Source organism: Varanus komodoensis, unplaced genomic scaffold (genome assembly GCF_004798865.1).
Source record: "Varanus komodoensis strain SLA01 unplaced genomic scaffold, ASM479886v1 scaffold59_1, whole genome shotgun sequence".
Taxonomy (NCBI): Eukaryota; Metazoa; Chordata; class Lepidosauria; order Squamata; family Varanidae; genus Varanus; species Varanus komodoensis.
Window position 1 is genome coordinate 1,633,407 of NW_025336221.1, and position 23,533 is coordinate 1,656,939.

Consider the following 23,533-nt stretch of genomic DNA (forward strand, 5'->3'; position numbering starts at 1 on the left):
ATAGAATTCTGGGCAAAGAGTGGCTGCGGTTGCAGCAGCAGCATTCCTGCTTACACTTGTAGTTGTCCAGGTCTACCTACTCATAGCAACTGCTGATTTCCAGCCAGCAGTGCTTTGGCCACTCTGTACTTGCTTTTTTCATTTCTCCATATGCTGCCTGTGGATGCCTGCTTGCAGCTTTGGAATGTTTAGGTAGGCTAATAAATCCAGATCTGTTTTATTATTTATACTTTTAAGTGCCATGGGAAGCTTCCTCTCTCAATATTTTGAGAGGTTTTTAATTAACCTTTTTTCCTATTATGTTTTTTCTTCTTCTTGCAAAGAACCCAAGGTTATTTATTTAGTTCTCATCTTCCTTTTATCCTTTGTGAGATAATGTTGTAAAGGAGTCTGTGCTCAGTGACTGGCCTAAGTCACCCAGTGAACTTCATGACTGGGTGAAGACTAGAACCTAGATTTCCTGAGTCCCCTTGCAACCAACTGCATTATTAGGTATTTTACAGATAATTCCAATCAACTTGAGAATGAGTATGCAGCAGGACCCCTGTATCCATAGGGATAGGTTTCAAGCCCCACAATTTCATGGACAGAAGATGCATTCTTACCATACATCCTGGCAACCTCACCATATGATTTTTCCCCTATTAAATTGGAAATTTTCACTTAAAGGAAACACTTTATGATTTCTCTTTTGAACAAGATGAGCTGCAGCTAAGTGCAAATGTGATAACTGAACCAGCAGATATAGGGGTCCTGCTGTAATGAAAATTACTTTCCACACAATGTTGTCCAGATATTAGTAATGGTTCAACATAACTATATGTAAGCTTCCTTGAACTCAATCCAGCCCTCAGACTGCAGGGAACAATAAATGTGATAATTATTTCCTATTTGAGACCTGTAATTATTTTGCTTGCATCCTGTCAGCAAAATACAACTGAAGTTTCTGTTGTCTAGTTACAGAAATTGAGGTTCCTTCATTGGAAGTAAACTTAGTCTCTCCATACTTCTATCACAATATGAATTCAAACTGTGACATGTTATTAGAAATGTAAAAACACTGGTCTCAGTAGCAGCAACTTTCATAGGGTTTCAATGCCAATTATCTATAAAATCCTTATGTTTGCACCTGAGGCCTATACTTATTTTCTAAACCCAAATTGGTTTTTGAAAAGAAAAAAAAAAAGAGCCATAACAAATTGTTAGTTAAGCCATTTGCTTACTGGTGTACCAGATAAACCTGAAAAACACTTATTACTAAATATTGCTAAATTGGGAATATATCAAGAAATACATATATAGAATAGCATGCAATATTACAAAATACTATTCGGCTCTAATATCACAGCAAGATTCAATTCTTGTTATGTTGATGATAATTGATTTTCTGAACAAGTTTTTTGAATTCTTCTCATCCCACCAATGGTGGGTCATTAATTCTACTTACCAATTTAAGATGGATGCATTAAAGCACTTAAAAGATAATTCCCCAGGAGTAAAATGTTGATATTTTTGTAATTATTATCCTCTGGCAAAAAGAATAAAAATGATTTCCCTAATGTCTTTGAAGTTGTGAAATGAATTTATTTTGTGACTCACATTTCAAACATGAAAGGTTTGCAGGGAAGCCCTGAAATATTTTACTGTGTTTAGATGTGTTTCCAAGAGCTTATTATGATGAATGAAGCTTGCCTTTTCTTTATATACAACGGAAAGAGTGCCTCAAGCTGTGTTCATGTTTCTTGTGGCAACCTGCTGAGGTACTCACAAAGATAAGAGCATGGGAAAATTAGATTTTTTAAAAGCAGCAAGCTATATTCTATGTAAATGAATACATTTTTAAAAATTCAAATTGTGAACTGCATTGCACTGGGGATTTGTTCATATTCAACAATTGTATTTTCAGACTAAATTCCTCTGGAGGGCCAGTATACAACAGCTAAGCTGTTTAGTACAGATGGTTACTTTTGAAGCTGGCTCATGGTGAGCACAGAGACTTCAGGAGTGTCATTCTCTTGAGTTAGGCAACTGTCAAATCATACTTCTGTTCCTTTTCTTTTAGAATTGCCCTTCTCTGGAAATTGGCTAGCACCCTGATAATAAATTAAATCCAAAACTGAATGTTAGTTCCTTGGCCCAGCAACTACCAAAAGTGAATCTATATGCTAATGAAGGAAGGGTATTATTAGGCTTGGACCTTATTGCCCTGGCCCCAGCCCCCAGCCTACTACTTTGAGATGTCACTGTGACTCTGCCTGAGCTGAAGGATGGGATTTTATCCAGTTTCCCTCTTGTGCAATGTATCATCACAGAACATGGCATTGCACAGTGCAACAGTGTATGTACTAAGTTTCTATTTCATCTGTAACACTCAGAAGAAAAATACCTTTAGTACTGTGATGGATACTCAGAGATAAGCAGGATTTTTAATTTATTTTAATTTATTTATTTAAAGTTTTTATATGCCGTCCCCATTGCTACACAGCCTCGGGACGGCTCACAACATAAATAAAACAAATAGAATAACATTTACAATTACAATTTACAATTAAAACTTGGAAACACACTGGCTGCATAATTAAAACTATAAATATTAAAGATTATTAAAATTTTTAACTCTCCCTTTTCCATTACACCCACAGATAATATCTATTCAACATCAAATCATCTTCTAGTAATTCTCACTAACATCACTAGATTTCTTTTGGAGTTTTCCCACACATCCCAACCTTTTCCAAAAGAACTGCGAAATACCTGGTTATCAGTGGCACGCAGCGGAGCAAAACATGGGTGGGCTATTATATAAACCCATAGTATAACATAAAATAGGCTAACATATTTATTACTAATACATTAGAAGTCCCATAGCATTTAAAGATAAATGAGAGGAAAATCTGAAATTGGCTAAAAAAGTATTTTGCCCCAGGTTAGTAAAATTTAGAACAAGGTATCAAAGTCAATATTCCAGAACTGGGTGAGGGAAGTGAAGGACTAGCCTCAGTATTTGGGTGGGCATGTTAATCCACAAAAAATGCAACATGTTCCACCCATAGGAAGGTCATGTGTATTTGAAAAAGGAAATGTGAATATCCTGGGGAGCACATAAATGAACACATTCTGTCTTATAATAAGAGAACTTGATCATTTTTAGGGGGCATTCACCTCTGTTAGAGCTTAAGAAAAAATTATGAGACTGCACAATGGAACAACAGATTGGTAAATATTTAACTAAATGGTAATGGTGTATGGACATCACCCTTGAAAACTCTGGGTTGGATAAAATGCTAGCGTATCATGTAGGAATTAGACTTACAGTTGTGTAATGTTTTGGAATAGTCAAAAGCATTTCATGATGCAATGTTCCCAGTGTATCGAGGCATCATACTTGAGAATGGTTGTCCATGTATATGTAGATTGTGATCTTAGGTAAACTAATGCCAAACCATTTTGGAGATGCCTGGGTAGGAATAATTTGGGGGTGCCCTTTTTCTTATGTGCTGTCATAGGGACACCATACTTCAAAGCAACTTAAAGCAGAATTGGAATGGTGAGATCTGATAGGACATATGATATCCTGGTGCACAAGATATTTAGGGTACAATCCTGTTGATTGTATCCTAATTGATAAGCCCCTAAACTTGGTGGCATTAAGGATTCTATGCAGAGAATAGAGGTGGTAATCTTTACCCAACCCCCCCCCCCCACAATGCCCACCATGCATTTCTCATGAAATGGGTTTCTTTGCCCACCTAACTAAGGCACATCAGAAGGCAAAGGATGGTGAAAGATCCTCAGGATAAGTAATATCCTGGTCTCTTCAGTCTCCTTTCCTTCCCACCCACTGGACCAGTTCTCTGACCTCAGGGAGCAGCTGGTGTGGTTCTTTGCTTCAAAGGGTCTTGCTACAGAAAGTGCTAATATATCTTGTTACATTCCTTAGCATTAAACATATAGGATGATCTGGGAAGGGCTGGTGCCTAGCCAATCCCAGATTCATCTTTCTCTTAATTTACCTGCATGAAGCCCTTAATGTATTGTGCTATATGCCTCACAAAGCTATCGCTATACTGCCTAGTATTTTCTCAAAAAGCTGCACTATCTAGTCAATTTATCTCTGCAAGGTCTTAAGAGGCCTGCTACATCCTGATATGCCCCTATGAAAGAACATGGTATAGCCCCAGACATATCTAGCTATGACCTATTGAATGATATTGCCAGCTGTGGCAGAAAATGTACAGGCAGCTTGAAGAGAACAGTCTCCTGGTAGAACAATATGCTTTTGTGGTTGTTTAAAACCTATTTTGATGTACATTTCTGTCACCTATTTAGGATGCTTACCCCAATCTGTGTTGAAGAACTGTATCTTTATAGTTATATCTTTTGTTACATCGCCTTGCAAGGTATACAGATCATGTGCATTCACGACAATCCAAACAATAGCAACCCTTCAAGGAAAAACCCTACCATCTACTCTCCTTCTTGCACTTTTCCCATATCCTATAAAGTTAATGGTGGTAACCTGGATCAGAAATTAGCTTAGCTTTCTGTGGAATTTAAATAAACCTTTGAAATTACTCCTTTGTATGGAGCTATATACTTGTACAAGCTAATTATAAAACTATTTGAGTAGTATTGTCGTGAACCCTGCATTTTAAGTGCCTAGCAACTCCCTTAATTTGAGGACTGATGTACAGATCAATGCTGCAAAATATTTTCATATGTGAAAAATTAAAGACCCTACACTATCCCTCAAAGGATGCCTACTTTGTGGTGTCCACATTAGCTCCTTCATCTGTTAAAGCCATCTATGCTGCAACGAGATTCTTTCCTCTTCTACTTCTCGAATGTTTCCTTTCTTATCACAGAAAGGAAACCATGAAAATACAAAGTTGCTCCATTACTAGAAACATATTCCAAAACTGTTGAGTGCGTATATAGGAGAAATCTCTTGGTGTCATGCCTGTCACTATTGTCTAGCGATAGTGCCCCTTCCTATTCGCTCGCAGCTCTACCAGAAAAATTAAACTAAAGCCCCTCATCTTCCACCACCAAAGTATTTCTTCACTTACAAACACCCAAGCGCCCTTTATAGCACGACCCTTTTGACTCCAGCGGATTCCGATCGAGCCCCTTTTCCCTTAATCATCGCCCCAAACAAGCCTCTAGTATTGCTCTCCCAGCGTAAGTCCTCGCCCTATCTCCCCGTCAGTTTTCAGCTTATTATCCTGCCTAATTAGAGCACCCCGATACCGCCCTAACAAGGCCTAAACTTTTCGAACACGCTCAACCGCCAGCTGTGTCGCTTAGCGACCTAACGCAGCCCGTCCGGCGGAAGCGGAAGTCGCTTGGCCTATTTGCCCCGCCCACGCTGGCGGAGTCGGGCGCGAAGGGGCGGGGTTGGTTTGAACCGTTGGCTGCGCTTCACTGGGGAGCCTAGCAGCCGCAGCCGCGTCCACCACGTCTCAGTTAGTTGGCTAGGCCTGAGGGGAAGCCTGTGGCTGGCGGCGACATCCGTGGGCTCGATCGCTTCTCTTGGCCCCGCCGCGTGGGAAGAAGGGGGGCAGCACTGGAAGGCCCGGAGGGGTGGGGATCCTCTAAGGCGACTCGGTACTCCACGCCCCAGTTGTGTAGCATCTCCTGTGACTGCACCCTGTTGGGGGTGTTGTTTCAGTCCCTTCCTCTGGTAGTGTGGGAAGCTGTGCCAAAGCCTCGACGTCGTGGACCGCGCGAGGTAAATGGGAACTGTAGTGTTATGAACGTGGGTAAGGCGGGAAAAAGGCTGTAACCCTTGTTTGCACGCCGGCTTGGGAGTAAACCCCATTTCATTCGATGGAGAGTTCTCAGTATATGTAAGACGGCCTCACCGCTCCCGTCCTGTATACTCGTAAGTGGGCGTTAGCCCGGTTGAACTTAGTGGGACAAATATTTACGTAAACGTGCGCAAGGGACTTATAAAAAGACAGCAATCCTATTTGCACCTTCTTGGGAGTAAATCCCATTAAACTAAATGGAACTTCTTTCTGTATACCTGTGCTAAGGATTGTGCATGGAGAAGAGGTACCAGTAATGTACCGAAAATCCTAAAATAGCCCTATATTCGTTCGCAGAAGTTCTACTGTATGCTCCTGATAGTTTGTGGGAGACAGCTTTGTAAACACACCACTGTAGAATTCGGATAAATTGTGACTATAGTATGGCCCTGCTTGGCTTAATGACCTTTTTAGCAGTGCGAGTGAAACTGAAAAATAATTAAATTAGAATATTGGATATAAATAACAGTATTAACTAACAGAAGTGGTAGGTGATTCTGATTTGAAAGCTTGTCTTGTGAAGTAGGAAGCACGGATTTGTTAATTATTTTTTGAAGATTTGGAATGTTTTCTTAGCACACAGATTTGGAACCTAGTTTTCCAGCAAATGAATCTTTCCTTAGTACACAGATGCACCAATAAAATAAAGACATAAAATACAGTATGGGTAGGTAGGAAAGAAATTAAAAGCCCTAGAATGGTTAGTATTGAACTTTCCATGTTCTATTCATAGATTAATTGTTTGAGAACTCCAGTAGGATTATTACTTAGATGCTCTATTGGGTAACAGAACAGTTATAAAAATATGCATAGTAAATACCTGTGCATATTAAAGCTCTAACACAAGTACCAAATTTAATCTTCCTGTATATAGAATGCAATGGAAAGTAAGTGTTTTTTTCTGAATGAAAAGGTATTATTAATTTTGTTTCTTTACTGCCCAGTACCTGAAATACTCAGTTGTTCACAACAACTCATAACAGTGGTTACAGTAGTAAAAAGTTACAAAGTTATATGCTCTCTAGTAAATAATTTTTTTCTCAAAGGTGTTAAAACTTTGACAGTAATTGAACATTAAGGTGGACCTTCAAAAGATGCATGAATAGGTGTACTTTGCCTTGCTGTTAATGGATCCAGTAGGAGTTAATTCTGTTTTGTGAGAAATTACTCTTACAGGCAGAAATCTTATACACGTTTTCCTGGGAGTAAGTCCCATTGAACTTAGTAGGCTTCCTTCCAGATAGATGTACATTAAATTGCACTGTCGGGTTCAGCTTTTTCTTTCTTGTTCTCAGGATCATGGTTTACGTTTGTTAACTATAAGAATGAAATTCAGTTAAACATAACAGTATTAAAAAAAGACTCCAATGGTAACAAGGCCCATAACTTGTCAAAGAAACAAGTTCCAACAGCAGAACAATTGGGCAGCATTTCCCACTGCTGTGCTGAGCAGTCACCTGCCTGCTGGTCTCCCTCCCTGGCCATGTGGAAGGAGGTCAGAAGCATCATGGCATCCTTAGCCAGCCTCTTAGGGAGCTTTAAGGGAGCTCTTTAAAGTGATAGTTTATCGTGGGATAGATACAGTCTTAGAGTGTGTAGTTATTGAACTACACCTGTCTATTTAGTAATACATTAGCTACATTGATGAAGCTAAGCAGTTTTGAATATGATCTTTTCCTGAATGGAATATGACCTGCGAATTCCATGTCTGACACCTTGATTTCTGTGATGGAAGAAAACTGTAGAATATAAATGGAAAGATTAAAAAATGAGTATTTGATGTTAAAAGTTATTAGAGCCTGAAGAAATAAAACTTTCCACCTTAAACATAATTGCTGAAGTATAATGTGGCATAGCTTTTCAGTAATTTTATCAGCAGTGGATGAATTTGAGTTTTATAACTTCAGCAGCTTTTTTAGTGTTGGTGTTCACCTGACCATATGAAGCAGTAGTGTTCCAGATTTACGCTGTGTTAACTGCATGTAATTATAATGCTAGTGTCCTGTCAACTTATGGTAGTCTAGATCTGTTTTTCTGTGTTGTGTTTTTAGTGATCTTTTGAAAAACATCTGTAGATTGCACATTGAATGAACATAATGAGCAGTGAAGAGGAAACGTGGGAGAAGCTGGATGCAGAATTTGATCACTATGTTGTGGACATGAAGCCATACGTTTTGAAACTGTCTCATAAATCAGGTAAGTATTGAAAGGAAATGCTCCCTTTTATAGTTTCTTTTCATTTTACAGTAGCACAATAAACTAAATAAACAGCATTTTCTTTAATATATATATTTGTTAGCTGACTTTCAGGACCACAATCTTCTCAAGGTTGCTTACATCATAAAGCTGCACAATTCATTATTAAATTATGAAAGCACCTTATATTTAAACTATTTTAAATATATTAAATAAATATGTTAAAATAAACATGCCAATTTTCAGCAACAAATGCTGTAAAATCATTTCAATTAAAAATCCAAATAAGTATTCTTTTAATGCCCTTCTAGAAGCAATCACAGATGGGTGCCAGTCATATACAGTGATACCTTGGCTCATGAACTTAATCTGTTCCAGGACTCTAGCCGTGACCCAAATTGGTCGTGAGCCAAGTTAAATTTCCCCATAAGGTTCAGTGTAAATAAGGTTAATCTGTTCTGTAACCATTTTTTAAAATCAGAAAAATGTGAAGCGAAGTGACAACAACAAAGATCGTGGCCATCTCCCCCTCCCCAGCATGACCGAGATCGTGCCTGTCATCCCTGCATGAGCCCAACATCCCTGCATACGCCCATCATCCTGGCGGGTGGGGGGGGAGAGATGGGCGCGATTGCGGGTTCACTGGGGGAGAGAGACGGGCGCGAACGGGGTGCGCTGGGGGACAGAGACGGGTGTGAACGTGGTGTGCTAGGGGAAGGAGAGATGGGCACGATTGTGCTGGTTGGGGAGGGGGAGATGGCTGAGATTGCACCCTTCTTTCCTGTAGGAGCGTGCCCGTGATCACACACATCTTCCCTGCACAAACTCAACTGCCCATGATCACACACGAACTCGGGGGGTGGGGAGGAGATGGCTGCAATCTTGGTCGCCACCCAATGCGGAGTTCGTGACCCACATCAAAATTTTCATGAAATTTTTGTTCGCGACCCAATTTGCTTGTGAACCAAGGTGTTTGTGAGCTGAGGTACCACTGTATCTTCCAGAAGAATTTTAGGGCCTTAAAGATCAGCACCAGCATCTTGAACTGGGTCTGGAAATGCACTGGCAGCCAATGCAACTGGTACTGAATTGATCCAATATGGTTGGATCACCTAGCTGCAGCAAGATGTGAATGACACTATTCTTTACTAGCTGAACTGTCCACATTGTCTTCAAAGGAAGCTCCTTTGAACTCAAGCAGTTAGAACATATTACCACAATACTATCTTTAGATAGATAGTCAGTCAGTCAGTCCGTCCGTCCAGGTTGAGGAAGTCAATTCCCAGAACTGACTGTTAGCTCTAGTGACTGAAAGTTCTGAAGGATACCAGTTTGGGGAGCATATGGCATACATAACTCTGGTGAGTCTGCTTTCTCTTAATAGGATGGCAGCTGACATATGAACCAAAGTTGCACAAGGGCTTTTTAGGTTACTATCACCACCTGTTCCACAATTGGTGACAAATCCAAAGAAATCCCCAAATTTGATGCTTCAGAGATATTGTAATACTATGCAATAACAGCCAAATCCTTTTATCTAGATCAGATTTCCCTGCTTGAATTTTTTGGATTAAACTTCCATCTTCATTTATCCCCCAGCCCTTTACTTTAATCATTATTCCCATAGCCTCCTTGAGATTACTATGTGGAAAACAAAGGTAGAACTGTGCTGGTGATGCTGCATCAGAACCTGTTTCAGCAGGTAGTAAGAGGCCTTGCACTATCACTTGCCAGGGGAAGAAGTCTCACAGAAGCACTCTGTGAGAACACCAGACAGCTAGTTTGGGAGCCACTTTAAAACAAGGTCTTGTAAGAGACTTTAAAATAAAGGCTTTTGGTGTAACTAAGGTAATTGCTTTCCTGTCCATTCCATGGGACATCATCTACCAGGGCAACTTGTTTATGCTCCCAAACCAGGTTTTGGACCCAGATTGGTTGGCTTCAGATAATTCTTTGATCCCAGTTTTCCTGATGAATCTAGTATATAAAATTAACTAATAAAATCAACTAGGCTTGCCATCCTAATTTTTATCTTTGCCATGCTGTGAGTAGAGCATGAGGAAAATGAGCTTTGATAACTTATGGCTTGCTTGCTGTGGGTACTATGCTTTATCTCTAGGCAACTGGCTAGTCTCCTAAATTCACAGATTACCCTTGTCAATTAGCCAAGGGCAGTAAATATACCAGTGCAGCTGGATTTAGATTACTCACCTTATACACAAAACAATCACATCTCAGAGAAGTGGACATATGTAATCTGAAAGTTTATTATAATATAGAGACTTCAGGTGATGGCAGATTTGAGGAATCTGAACTTACTGGTTGCTTTAGCAACAGCATCTCATCTGCTCTGTGTGATGTAGCTGGGCCTTTAAAGCAAAGTACATGGAGTTCATGGCCACCCTGGCTACCTTTTCAAGCCCCACGATGCAGGCAACATTGTAGTGCAAGAGGCAGTCCCCTCCCTCACAACCAAACAACTTCTTGAGCTGTAAGGCAGTGATGAAGGCTGGAAGTGTAGTGCCCTTTTGCTTATTGTGCAGAAGTGGTAAAACATACAAGTGTGCTGATAAAGAGATAAGGTATATAGGGGTGAAAAATTACTCTGGTTCCAAGAATATTATTGAATGGACTTATAAATTGTCTTTTCTCCTAGGACACTTTACAATAGTAAAGTAATAGTAACACATGTAAGATTATACAGCAAAATCATATTTGTAGTACATAAGATATTTGTAGACATAAATCTGATAAAACAATCACATAAAAATAGCAGATAAAAGAACATTAAAATAGTGGCACCAGATAAGTTGGTTATACCACCTAATTGGAATAAAGTTCTTTAGGGTCCTCCTGAAGACCAGCATCATAGAGGCCAAACACAGTTTCCTGGAGATTAGTCCAAAGTTGTGCAGCTACTGAGGAAAAAGTCCCTGGTATCCACCAGCCGAATAGCTCTCACCAGGATGCAGGTAGTTGGATGCTAATATTGATGTTTGCACACATAGTATAAATGTAAATAGTTCTTTGGATATGGGTTCTTTTGATATGGTTTAGTGTCAGATAAGTGCTCTGACACTAAACCTGTATATAGAGGGTAAGTCATGGTACCATCTATTGCCAGACTAGCACAGGGACAATGAAAGTATAGAATGAAATGCTATATGAAACAAATTTTTCCATAGCACTGAACCCATGTAAAGCTATTAAAATTGATTTTAGTAGATTATTGTTTAAGCATTTCTGTTAATACTGATTATCCATGTTAATCTTTTTTAATTTAATGATGTAAATATAATGTTATGTAAAAGTAATTCCTGTTTAATTATGAGATAATGAAAAAATAAAGAATAGGATTTGTTTGCGATTATGCCGTTTAATAAAACTGGAAATGTTTTTTGAAGAAATTTCTCCATTTGATACTGCTTAAACGTATCAACATTCAGCATGCTAATAACATGGCTTTTAATGGATGAAAAAAGCATTTTTATAAGTGTAGAGATTAGGGACCAGCAGGACCTTGTTATATGGATGTAATCTGCATAATTGTTTGACAAATGTCTCACTGGTCATCTTCAGAATTTTTCATCCTGCTCAACATCTGCAGCATCTCATTGCAGAAAAAGCACCCTTCTAATGTTGTTAAGTGTTGGTAATTGATTCCCCAATGAAAATATTTGTATACGACCATATACTTAGTACTTGATAGGCATTTTCAAAAGTCATAGAATTGAAATCGTTTTGCTTCCTATATAATATACATGACACTGTGGTCTTAATTATGGAGAGGATGTGCATCTTATCAGTATATTGACTTTAGTGTCCTTAAAATATTTCATTATTGTGTTTCAAAATAAACAGCATTATTAGATTTGAAGGGGAGTATTTCATTTTTATTTATATCCCAAGTTTCTGATATAAAAACATCACTCAGGGTGGTTTAGAAGTAAAAAGTTAAAATTTCATAAAAAGAACAATAAAACAACCAGGAAGAACAGTCAGTAGGTAAAAACAAAACAGTGTTATTTGAGGAGTTCATTAGCTGTGATCTATAATCTGTATTTCTTATTGCAAATTTTAAAGTGAGTTTCTTTGTGTTAAGGATAAGACTACCAGTCTTGAAATGTTTCTATAGATTCTTGGGCTGCTTAGGAGTGCACTAATGCTAACTTAAGTAATAAAGCTTTATTTTGAAACCTTTGTTTTATAAAATGTAACATTTTTACTTATTTGCAAAATGATTTACTGATAAGGAACTAAATATTCTGATGGCTATAATTTCTGTGTCCTATATTTAATACCGTCTCAAATACGTTTCCCTCCCTCAGAACGTCAAAGATGTGCCCTTTGGATTAAAAAACTTTGTGAGCCTTCGGGTGCAGGTACAGGGATTGTTGGTAGGAAGAACCGAAACTTATATGCAAAACTACTTCTACATATGCTGAAAAGGGGAGTGTTGGAGGGCCCTTTTACACATAAGCCAGAAACAGGAATATTGAAAACTCTTCCTTCATACATGGTAAATAAATAAATTTGATGCTGTAGTTGGCAAGTTAGTATGTGATGTACAGTATATCTAGGAATATGCACAGATCATATTGCCATATTAAACAAATTTAGCATATTGTTGGTAGATACTTGTTAGTTTAAACTGGTTAAATGTTTGAACATTTATATTTCAGACTGTGGAAATATATTTGATTTTCATTTCATGAATTTCCCTTTTGAAAGCCCATTCAAAATGATGTCCAGAAACTGATGTTCAGTGACTCAGAATAATTTATGGTGTACAAATTCTAAAAACAATTAAGATGCTATATAAGTGCGTAGGATTGTTATCCACTCATGTTCTGCTGTCAGTAGAACAGACACTACTGGCAGGCCAGGTTTCCCTCACTGTTCCAGAGTAGCTTGGAGGAGGACATGGAGGAGGCTTTGGTGGGGTGCGGGGAGGGGAGCACCTGTCACATGAGGGGATGTCTGTTCAAGCAATGATGGATTTAGGCCTGTATGTGTATTGAAAGGTAGCCTTGCATACTTGCCTAACACCATATTATAGGATAAGGCTTGGGCCCAGGCAAGTAGGATAGGATGGTAGCATATATAGGGCAGGTCGCAGCAGATATGTAGCAGATATTTCAACAGTTTTACTCAAAGTGAAAAATTGAATAAATGGGTGAGACAAACTTGTTATTTCCATCTGGAGTGTTGCAGAACTAACAGTTTTCAATTAGTTTCTAAACAATTACAAGGCCAAAGATAAGCATGTATAAAAATATGCTTCGTATTTTGGGTTTGTTTTAACAGTTGAGGGATGAATGGATGTGTTAACAATGAAAATGCTACTGTGTTGCATGTCTTTTATGTAGGTGTTTTATTTCTGTTGCCAGCTTTTGAATTAACTTGCTTGTTGCATGCATTTGAAATCTATATCCATGCATGTAAACATAACTAAACGCATATCGAATCTCCTTGATTAATTTGTCCATTGTCAATATAAAATTTCTGGATGAAATTTAGGTTTATCACCTTGGGAGATTTGGCAGCTGACTGTGAGCTACATCCAATACCATATGAGCAGATGTCCATTGCACTGGCCCCAGACGAGCTCTGGAAGGTTCCCAAGCGCTTTAGAGCAAATTTGGCGAGCATGTGGGGGACAAGAAATCCTTTCTCTTGGTAGACAGTATTGGATGCAATCCTTTGCATTTATGTAGGTTGTAAGAGTAGTGTTATTTCAGCATTGTGTTTGGACAAATTACAAATCAGTATGTGCTGCTATTTAGTTTTGGCAAACTGTTTGGCATGAGCCCTATGAAACAGAAACAAAAATAGGATCCACATGCTCTGATTTCTTTGGAAACTATTCAAGCTGCTTTTATACTTGGGGAAAGTTAAAAGAGCAGTTGGAGGATTGTTGAAGAAAACATAGTCAGGTGTTTCCCTCTGGATCACAGCCATTTGGTATAATCAGCATGAATTGTTAGACAGTGGTGATACCTGTTCATAGTAAAATATGTCACTTCAGAAGGCGGTAGAATTCTATTTCTTCTGTCTACCATGAAAAGGAAGGAGTTTTATCTGTGCCAGAATTGGAGGTGACCAAAAAAATATGAAAATGTTATATTAGCTGAGCCTGACGAGAGAGAGAGAGAGAGAGAGAGAGAGAACATAGCAAAAACTAGGAAGCTGAAATGTGTTGAACACAATCCAAGAGGTTTGTACAAGAGAACAGAGTTTCTGGAGTATTAACGCCTTGCTGTGTATGTTTAAATGTTGATGGATGTGTTTCTATGATAATACTTAGGTTTTGATACCTAGTATATGGAAATGCATGATGTTTATAAGAAGCTAGGGATCATTCTTGGAAATGTAAATAATCAGCATATTTTAAAAATGTTCCATGTTTTAAATGTAGTCAATTTATTTCGATGAACCAAATTCAACAAGGATATGGAGTGGCAGCCCAGAAGATTTACCTGACTGGGTCATGGGAGAACTGGGACCAAGTGATTCTAAACTGAATGAGTCCTGGAAACATCATTTTAGAGATGAGTCTGCTTTAGTAACCTCACCACTTGCACATAGGTAAGAAATGATTTTTTTTTTAAAGTGGAATGCTAGTAAAGCATTTAAAAGTATTATTTCTAAGAATGGGTGTTTTTGAAACCTGTTAATGGATTATCATGGTAAGGTCTCCAGGTAATTATTTATTATTTTGTTGCCTTTCCCACTATCAACAGTGCGTAGGTGAACATGGAATTCTCTTCTCAGAGATTATTTCATTTTGTTTCTGTAGTGCCTAATAGCTGAAGCTGTCTGGACAGTAAAGAACAGTTAATAAATACAATATAAAATATCTAGATGTAGTAATGACCTCCAATCGGGACAGCTTTAAGAGAAGATGGACAGCTTCTTTGTTAGTCATCTTGATAGCTATATGATACCTCCAGTATCAGAGGTAGTATGCCTATACTCTATATGCCTATACTCTTTACATCAATTACTGGGAAACTTGGGCAGGAGGAGACGATTATCCTAATATTGTGCTTTGGCAGCTGGTTTGCATGGCTTTTCATATGTTCTAACATTCTTGGTCACTTTGTTGCTTTTCCCACTATCAACACTTAGATAGTAATCTTCCTGGAGCAGATACGCACACGCGTGTGGCTTTGTTGTAACATACCCCATATTTTTTGGTGGCTGTGCTCAGTGTTTGGAACTCCCTCCCTAGAGAAGACTGAGTAATTGCTTATTTAAGGGTGTTGCCAAATATGCTTGCCTGAAATCCTTCAAATCTAGAGGACTAGGGGCATCCACTGGATGGAACATGGAAGTGAGAATTGTCTTGGTGCTCCTCCTGCCCTCCTAAATGCCAAAACACTTAGGGTGTTTATTTTGGCATTCTAAGCGGCTCATGAGAGGATCAGCAGGATTCTTTGTAGGATAATGGATGGTGTTTTGCACTTCCCCTTGCTGATCCCTAGAACATCCTCCAGTGCTGGTTCCAAGGTTCATCTTGTGATCAGACTGTAGCCACTGGGGAAAAAAATCATGTGGCCACTAATGATGGAGGGAAGGTGCTTTGAACTCAGAGTTCCAGCACTAACCTTGGAGTGTTTCTCTGAGCTGGATTGCTGAGTTATTCTGTGACTATGTAGACACCCCTTAAGTGGTCATAGGATTGTGCCCTTAAAGGGTTTTTGTTTTAAATTAAGGAATGCCTTTGTTTGTTGTATTCCAGTACAGCTTTTTGCAGAAACCATGAAGGTTGGTTACAAACACTGAGAAAACTAAAGTCATAAAGACAGTTAATCGTTCAAAAAAGTATTAAAAACCATAACATTTTTAAAGCAGCCAAATATAAAGATTGTAATTTATTTAGGAATTTGGTTTGTTGAACCATCTTTTTCATATTTTACCATTAACTCCTTTTAATATGGTGATTGTTAATGTGTTTCTTGTTACAAACCTCAAATCATTTATTAATAGGGACTTACAATGACCCTATTAATGAATGCCCTTCATACTATTCTGACCTTGACATCCCTGCTCAAGGCTATGGCTTTCTTAATAGAATTTTTCTTAACCTCTTCTGCCTTCAACATTCCCTAGTATGATTGTCTTCTCCAGAGAGTCTTGCTTTCTCACGATATGCCTGAAGTACAACAGCTTCAGTTTTGTCATTTTGCTTCCAGGGGAGGCTCTGGCTGGATAGAGTCTAGAACCAACTTGTTCATCTTTCTGTCAATCCAGGGTCTTTGGAAAGCTCTCCTCTGCACCATGTTTCAAAGGCATCATTTTTTTTCGGTCAGCTTTCTTGACTGTCCAGCTTTCATACCCATACATAGAGAATACCTTAGAGTAGATAACCTTGCCCTTGGTCTCCAGTGAAATGTCCCTACACTTGATCTTTTCTAGTTCTTTCCTAGTCTCAGTTGTCTTTGAAATTCTTGGCTGCAACCTCTGTTTGAATTAATGACATAGAATCATAGAATAGTAGAGTTGGAAGAGGCCGTGAAGTCTATCGGGTCCAACCCCCTGCTGTTGGAGGACACCACATTACACCAGCCCACTCAGATGGCTGTCCGGTGTCTTTTTGAATGTCTCTAGTGTGGGAGAGCCCATGACCGCTTTAAGCAACTGGTTCCACTGTCATATTGCTCTGACAGTGAGGAAACTTTTCTTGATATCTATCCTGAATCTGGGTTGTCACAACTTGAATTGATTGTTCTACGCCCTACACTCTGGTATCAGCGAGAACAGAACTTGACCTTCCTCTTTGTGACAGTTTTTGAGGTACTTGTAGAGGAATATCATGTCCCCCCTCAGTCTTAAGAATGGACATACTCAGTTCTTTCAGTCTCTCCCCATAGGGCAGTGCTTCCAAACCCTGGATCGTTTTGTTGCCTTCCTCTGGACCCTTTCTAATTTTTCTGCATCTTTCTTAATAAGAATCTTGGTGCCCAGAACTGGACACAGTATTCCAGATGAAGTCTAACTAGTGAGGAATGTAGAGGAACTGCTACTTATGATTTAGAAGTAATCCTTCTGTTAATGCATCCCAAAATAGCATTTGTCATTTTGGCAGCTACATCACATTGTTGGCTCATATTTACCCCATCGTTCCAATAACTTCAAGGTCTTTTTCTTTTTCAGTTCTGTTAAGACATGTATTCCCCATCTTGTATCAATGCATTTGGTTTCTTTTTCCTGTGTGGAGGACTTGGTACTTGTCCTTACTGAATCTCATTCTGTTGCTTTCAGCCTGGCATTCAAGTTTATCTTCATTTGTCTTCTAGGATGTTTCTGTCATCTGCAAATTTGATTATCTTTCCTTGTACTTCCTCATCTAAACCATTAAATGTTGAAGAGCATTGGGCCTGGGACTGAACCCTGTGATACCCCATGAGTTACTTTCCTCCAGTTTGAGAAGGTGCCATTGATGTGTGTTCTTTGTATTCTCTTTAGCAGCCATTTTTGGATCTACCTAATAGTTTTTCCATTTAGTCCAGTTTTTGCTAATTTTCATGTCATAGGGGACTATGTTGAAAGCTTAGGTAGATTACATCCACAGTGTTCCTTTTGTCCATTTGGGAAGTTACCCAGTCAAAAAATGAGATTAAATTAAATTGAGCCAAGGTATACAGTTCTTTTCACACTTAAGTTTCTTCATTATTGACCTAAATGCCATGTTATTCTTCTGTAGTTATGATTTTTGTTTGGTTAAAATGCAGGTACAATCCTACATTTGCACTTCTTTCACTTTCATCAGGAGTCATTTCAGTTCATTATTATTTTCTGACAGTAATATGGCATCATCTGCATCTTGTAAATTAATGATGTATCTTCTGCCAGGTTTCACTCTTTCTTCCTCTGAACCTAATCCAGCTTTCCTTAAGTTATGGATTGAACAAATACGGAAATAAAATACACCCCTGTGCAACACCATTCTCTTTATTCTGCTGTAACAATAATCTGTTGTCCAGAATTCAGGATAATCAAATTCTGAGGCATCCCCATTTTTATAGAACCATCTGCAGCTTCCTGTGTTAAACACATTCAAAGGCATTGCTTTAATCTATGAAGCACAGACTGATCTTCTGAAATTCTTGGTGTGCTCCAGTAGCTAATGTTTATTTGTGATATGATCTTGAGTGCCTCTTCCTTATTGGAATCTAGTTTGAGCATCAGGCATTTCTTGCTCAATATAGGGTAAAGTTCTTTGTTTCCACACTTATGAGCATAATTTTGCTTGCATGGGAAATTACTCCAATGGTCCTGTAGTCACTGTGCTTTGCAACTGTTTTCTTGGGTGCTTGTTGTTGTATAGTTGCAAAGTCATGTCTGACTTTGCACGACCTCATAGAGAACATTCCTTCTGGTTCTCCTGTCCTCCACCATCCCCTGGATTCAACCAAATTCCACACCCACCTCCCCAGTGTTCTAATTCAGCCACCTCAACTTCTGTCGTCTCCTTATCCTTTTGTGTTCAATTGTTCCCATCATATTTTTTTGAGTATTGGAATGTATATCAAAAGCTTCCAAAATGTGGTCCACTGGTCCTCCCCCCGCCCCACAATATTTCTTGGCATATTAGGTCAGGTTTTGAATTGATGCAGTCTCTGCAGTTTGCAAGAGTTCTCTTGATATCTTCCCTTTAGTGGGCGCTTTATTACTTTCAGGTATTTTCACAACAGCAGGTCCTTCCTCATAGGATTCCTCTTTGAAGAACTCTGTGAACTTTCTATCTATTCTACATAGTTCTTTCTATTTCTTCCACTTTTATTTAGTATGTTCCCCTGTGGATCTTTCAGCATTCCTGATCTAGTTTTGAATTTCCTTTTGATTTCTTGGAACAGCTGGAAAGTCTCTTGTTCTCCTATTTTGTTGTTCTCATCTATTTCTTTGCACTGACCATTGTAATAGTTATTTTGGTCTCTGTGTGATAGTCACTGAAACGTTGCATTTAGGATTCTGACTGTATTTTTGTCAGCTGTTGTTCTTGACTTCTCTAACACTCTCAGATACTTTCAACAATTTAAAGTGTCTGTCCAAGACAATGTGTGGCTTTATATTATCTTTAAAAGAAAAACCTTGCTATGAGTTTTGAGAGCCTAAATTGTATTGTTGTTAACAATGTTAGTTGCACTGATTTTTGATAAAAATTTAAATTTGTCTTGTTGGAATGCAGGTTTGTTTTTTTTTTTACTCTTTCAATAATTCCTTTGAGCAAATTGATCTGGAAGATCAATGTTTTAGTCTCCACTTGGCCATAAAGCTCACTGGGAGACTTTGAATCTACCTGCCTCACTGGATGGTTGTAAGGCTAAGACTGAAAGGAGAATTATGTACATTGCCTTGAGTTCCTTGAAGAAAAAATGGTGAGATATGCATATAATAAATGGCATTACTGCTGTATATTGTATATATTGTATATGAGCAATTTCGCAAAAAATGTAACTTTTCCAGCAAGCATGTGTGTTAAATGAGTGTGTAGCTTTGCATTTCAAGTTGCTCAACCCTGTGAACAGCTAACTTTTTAAAAAATCAGATGTGCATTTGTGGGAGGTTCGAAATAGTAGCCTTGGCTGGACAATGAAGTCCTGGGAAGTGTTAGTTGTCAGAGTGCAGCACGATAAACATGGACCTCTCCATAGCCTTTCTGGATTGGTGCCTGTTTTGATGCTACTTTCCTTTGAAATGTCAAGGGAAGGCAAAAAGGGTGAGTGGTCTTTGCTTATGGTAGCTGGTGGCCAGTAGATCATTCCCTTTGCAGTGTTGTTCTCTGCATGTCTGGCAGGGTTTGAGTTTGCTTTGTCACTGCATTGTTTCACCTTTCCCAAGGCTAAAACTGCCCAGCTATGGATAGATGGAGTTAACTGTCAAAATTCAGGTTGACATTTAGATGGAGCTTTTGAAAGTGCTAACCAGGTATTGTTAGACAGGAATGGATGTGTGTGCATAACAAGATCTTATTTAGTGTTGTTAAAAGCATAATGCTAAAAGTGGGCAGCATGAAAATATGGATGGAAAAGCAGGGATAGTTGTTTTCAGTGGGAAGGGGTTTGAGATCACAGCAGGGGACAGGGAACCAGTGGTGATCACTCCACCATGCCATTCAGATATATTTGTGTCAGCTGTCACTGTTGCTTCCTCAGGCAAGAGTGGCAAAGGGATTTTCTGTTTTTGCCAGGTTGCTTGCTTGAAACCTGATGATGACATCACTTGCCTGAGTTTAGACATCATGGCAAACCATTATGGGTTCAACAACCCCCCCCAAACAGTTGTGGGTTGTCAGTGTGCCTTTTTGCCCTCAAGAAGGCCTGTGGGGTATGGTGTGGGTTTTCGTGACACAACCCATGTGGCTTGTCACCAACGATGGGCTGTTGTGTCACAGAAACCCACACTGTGACCTAATTCAATATAGTAAGATGCCAGTATAGTAAGATAGCTGAAAAGAGGGTTATGGTATTTCTTACTGGTGCTTTTTCTGGTGAATTATTCATTTATTGCAACTTAGCATTGACGTTGAACGCTGTCTCAAATTTTATAACCAGTTTTACTTTGAAAAATCTTTAATCTTAGAAGTTTCCCCTTAAATATATGTGTGATTGCTTTGCTAATGATTTTGCTTTAATTGTAACTATTTGTTAAGAATTTCAAATTATATCTTAGAGGATACTATAGTTCTTAGTCATTTTTATTAATGACATAAATTTTTTTGCTGCTCCTTTGTTAAGAATTTTCTAGACAAATGTTAACTGCATCATAGGTGCATTAAATTATTCCAAGAGGACAGGGCAAACTAGGTAGACACTTGAACTTTGGAAAAGTTTTTTTTAGGGTTAGGGTTAACCCTAAAAATGTTTTAAACATACAGCTGATAAATGAGAAGTGACAGAGGTCCTAAGAGGTCCTAACACTAACTGCTTCCTGGCATCTTGGAAATCTATTATATATTCTGAACATTTATTTTGACATGTCTTCAGGTTATGCTATTTCCCATGTCAATTTCACAATTTCTGGGTTGTTTGCATTGGACTGCCAAAATGTGGGTCTGCTGATACAGAAGAATATATTTCTTGTTCATATTTGCATCTTTGCCTAAATAGAAATTTCAGTGGTCATCTTTATAGGAACAGTATCCTTGAACAAATAAATATATTAGGCAAGGAGCTCCTTAAATATATTATGATATTTTAGAAGGGGGGCCTTTTTAGATTCAACATCACAATATTATGCATTAGAGTCAAAGAGATTTATGCCCAGGTAAGTGCACGTGCGCCTCCTTTTGTCTGAAACACTGATTGCTGTACTTAACAGTCTGTTATATACAGAACATCACAGAGATTCGATTTAATATAATCTGAGAGCAAGACCTCAAATATGTGAGGAGGAGGAATAGTCAAATGCAGGAAGAACATTTTTATAAAGGGGTATTTCTTAACACTTCAATCATTTTCTTATTAGGCATTAGTAATTAACTTGCATTTGGATCAGTAAAAGTGCAGATAATTTTTAGAAGGACGATTGATTTCTTTGTGCAAATCAATGAAATAGTCAGCAGGTGGTGTTGCTGTTCTGTGGAAAAGAGTAAAAGAGACTACTAGCTGCATGTTTTGCTAGCTTCATGTCTCAGTGATATAGCAAATGACTGTACTTTTTGATTTGTTTTGTGCCATCAGTTCATTCCCGACTTATGATGTTCCTATGAATGGAAGCCCTCCAAAATGTCCTGTCCATGACAGCTCCATTCAGTTCTCCCAATTCAAGCTAGTGCCTTCCCTTTTGTCTTTGACTTTCCCTAGTAAGTCTTCTCCAGGGAGTCTTGCTTTCTCATAATTTTTATGATGTATGTCAACCTCAGTGTTGTTATTTTTTCTTCTAGGGGAAGCTCTGACTTGATTTGATCTAGAACCCACTTCATATTTCTGTTGGTCCAGGGTATATGGAAAGCTCTCCAGCAGTAGTATGTTTGGAAAGCATCAGTTTTCTTCCTGTTGGCTTTCTTCACTGTCCAGCTTTCACACCCACACATTGCGATGATCTTGACCTTGGTCTCCAGTAAAACATCCTTACACTTGATGATGTTTTCTAGTTCCTTCGTTGTTGCCCCTCCAAGTCTCAGTCATCTTTAAATTTCTTGACTGCTGTCCCTCTTTGAATTGATGACTGAGCCAATGTATGTGAAATATTTAATAATTTTGATTTCTTTGTTCTTGACAGTAAAGTTCTGTTGTTCCTGTGTGGACATTATTTTTGTTTTCTTAATATTCTGCTGTAGTCTTTTGTGCTTTTTCTTTCACTTTTATCAGGGTCATTTCAAATTATTGCTGTTTTTGCCAGTAGTATTGTATTATCTGCATATATTAGTGATGATTCTTCCACCAATTATCACTCCTTTTTCTGATTCTAATCCAGCTTTCTTTATTTTCTGCATATAGGTTGAACAGATAGGGAAATAAAATGCATTTTTGTCTTGTCTATACCTATGGAAAACCATTCTTTTTCTTCATATTCTGTCCTAACTGAAGTTTCTTCTCTGTGATACTTTTTGATAAGAGCACCACATTTGTTAAAGAGATAGTTTAATGTAAACAAATTTAAAGATTGAACCATGACCAATCTCCTCTGATGGTTGTGGCAGCCATCAGTGATGTGGAGTGAAAAATGTTTGAGGAAACTGTTAAGTTTTCTAAGTTCCTTAATAGCAATGAATAGATAGCAAATAAATGGAAATACAATATTACGCAGTCTTCCAGAAAATCCGCATAACTGGCATTTATTTTAGTTGACTGTCAGTCTGTCTGTGTATGTCAGTCTGTATGTAACTAACTCTTTCCAGGTAGATTGTTTTCCAAAAAGCTTTAAAAATTAATGCATCACATTTGTTAAAAGTTTATTGATTAGAGGGAAACCAAAGTTACTGTTTGACTTCCGGAATGTATTGCTATAGTTTAACAAACATTTTCCCTTGTTTTTCAGCTGATCATTGCATTAATTTATATTGGTCTGGACTGGAAAAATTCTTTTCTTGGATGGGTCATGCTCCCCTGTAAGAGTGATTAAAATTCTGTAATTTAAAGAACTAATGTGGGCTCTGCCACCAAATGGCTGTTGTCTTTGGTGACTAGCTGGGCTCTCACAAGTAACTTGCCCAAGAAACAGAGTACAAAGGATTAGTTGGATCTAGGTTCCAAGTGCCAAACTGAAATACTTAAGTCAGAGACCATCCTTGGACCCATACTGTACCACACAAACGCACCCAGGCAGCACCTTCTCCCCAAATTAAAATGACAGCATCCAACCTGTTGGGGCAGTACCTTCCCCACTGTTTTAAGCACATGTGGAACTGTGATAGCCAGCAATCAGACAGTCTTCTATGTTTACCGAATGCTTCATTTGGAGTGATGTTATGCTCTGGTGTGGGAGCATGACAGGCCAACAGCTGCATCTGCTCCATGCCCATTACAGCAGTTATGTTATGTGCGAAGTCATGCCCGACCCATCGCAACCCGATGGAG

At 38.5% G+C, this 23,533-nt stretch overlaps 1 protein-coding gene across 11 annotated transcripts in view; it reads left to right on the forward strand.

Annotated features, from left to right (window-relative positions):
- The first annotated feature begins 5,438 nt into the window (after nt 1–5,438).
- The window catches only part of CEP112 (centrosomal protein 112), a 289,816-nt gene continuing 271,721 nt past the window's right edge, over nt 5,439–23,533 (forward strand). For 8 of the 11 annotated variants that reach the window (XR_006416568.1, XM_044449448.1, XM_044449445.1 and 5 more), the window contains exons 1-4: nt 5,439–5,731; nt 7,862–8,006; nt 12,335–12,525; nt 14,425–14,594. Coding sequence is in view for 10 of the 11 variants with exons in the window: in XM_044449448.1 (XP_044305383.1) it covers nt 7,898–8,006; nt 12,335–12,525; nt 14,425–14,594 (470 nt within the window). In the remaining variant the exon portion in view is untranslated. Of the gene's footprint in view, nt 5,732–7,861; nt 8,007–10,852; nt 10,979–12,334; nt 12,526–14,424; nt 14,595–23,533 lie in introns of those variants that run through there. The other 3 variants (XM_044449449.1, XM_044449444.1, XM_044449452.1) reach the window with 3 other exon arrangements.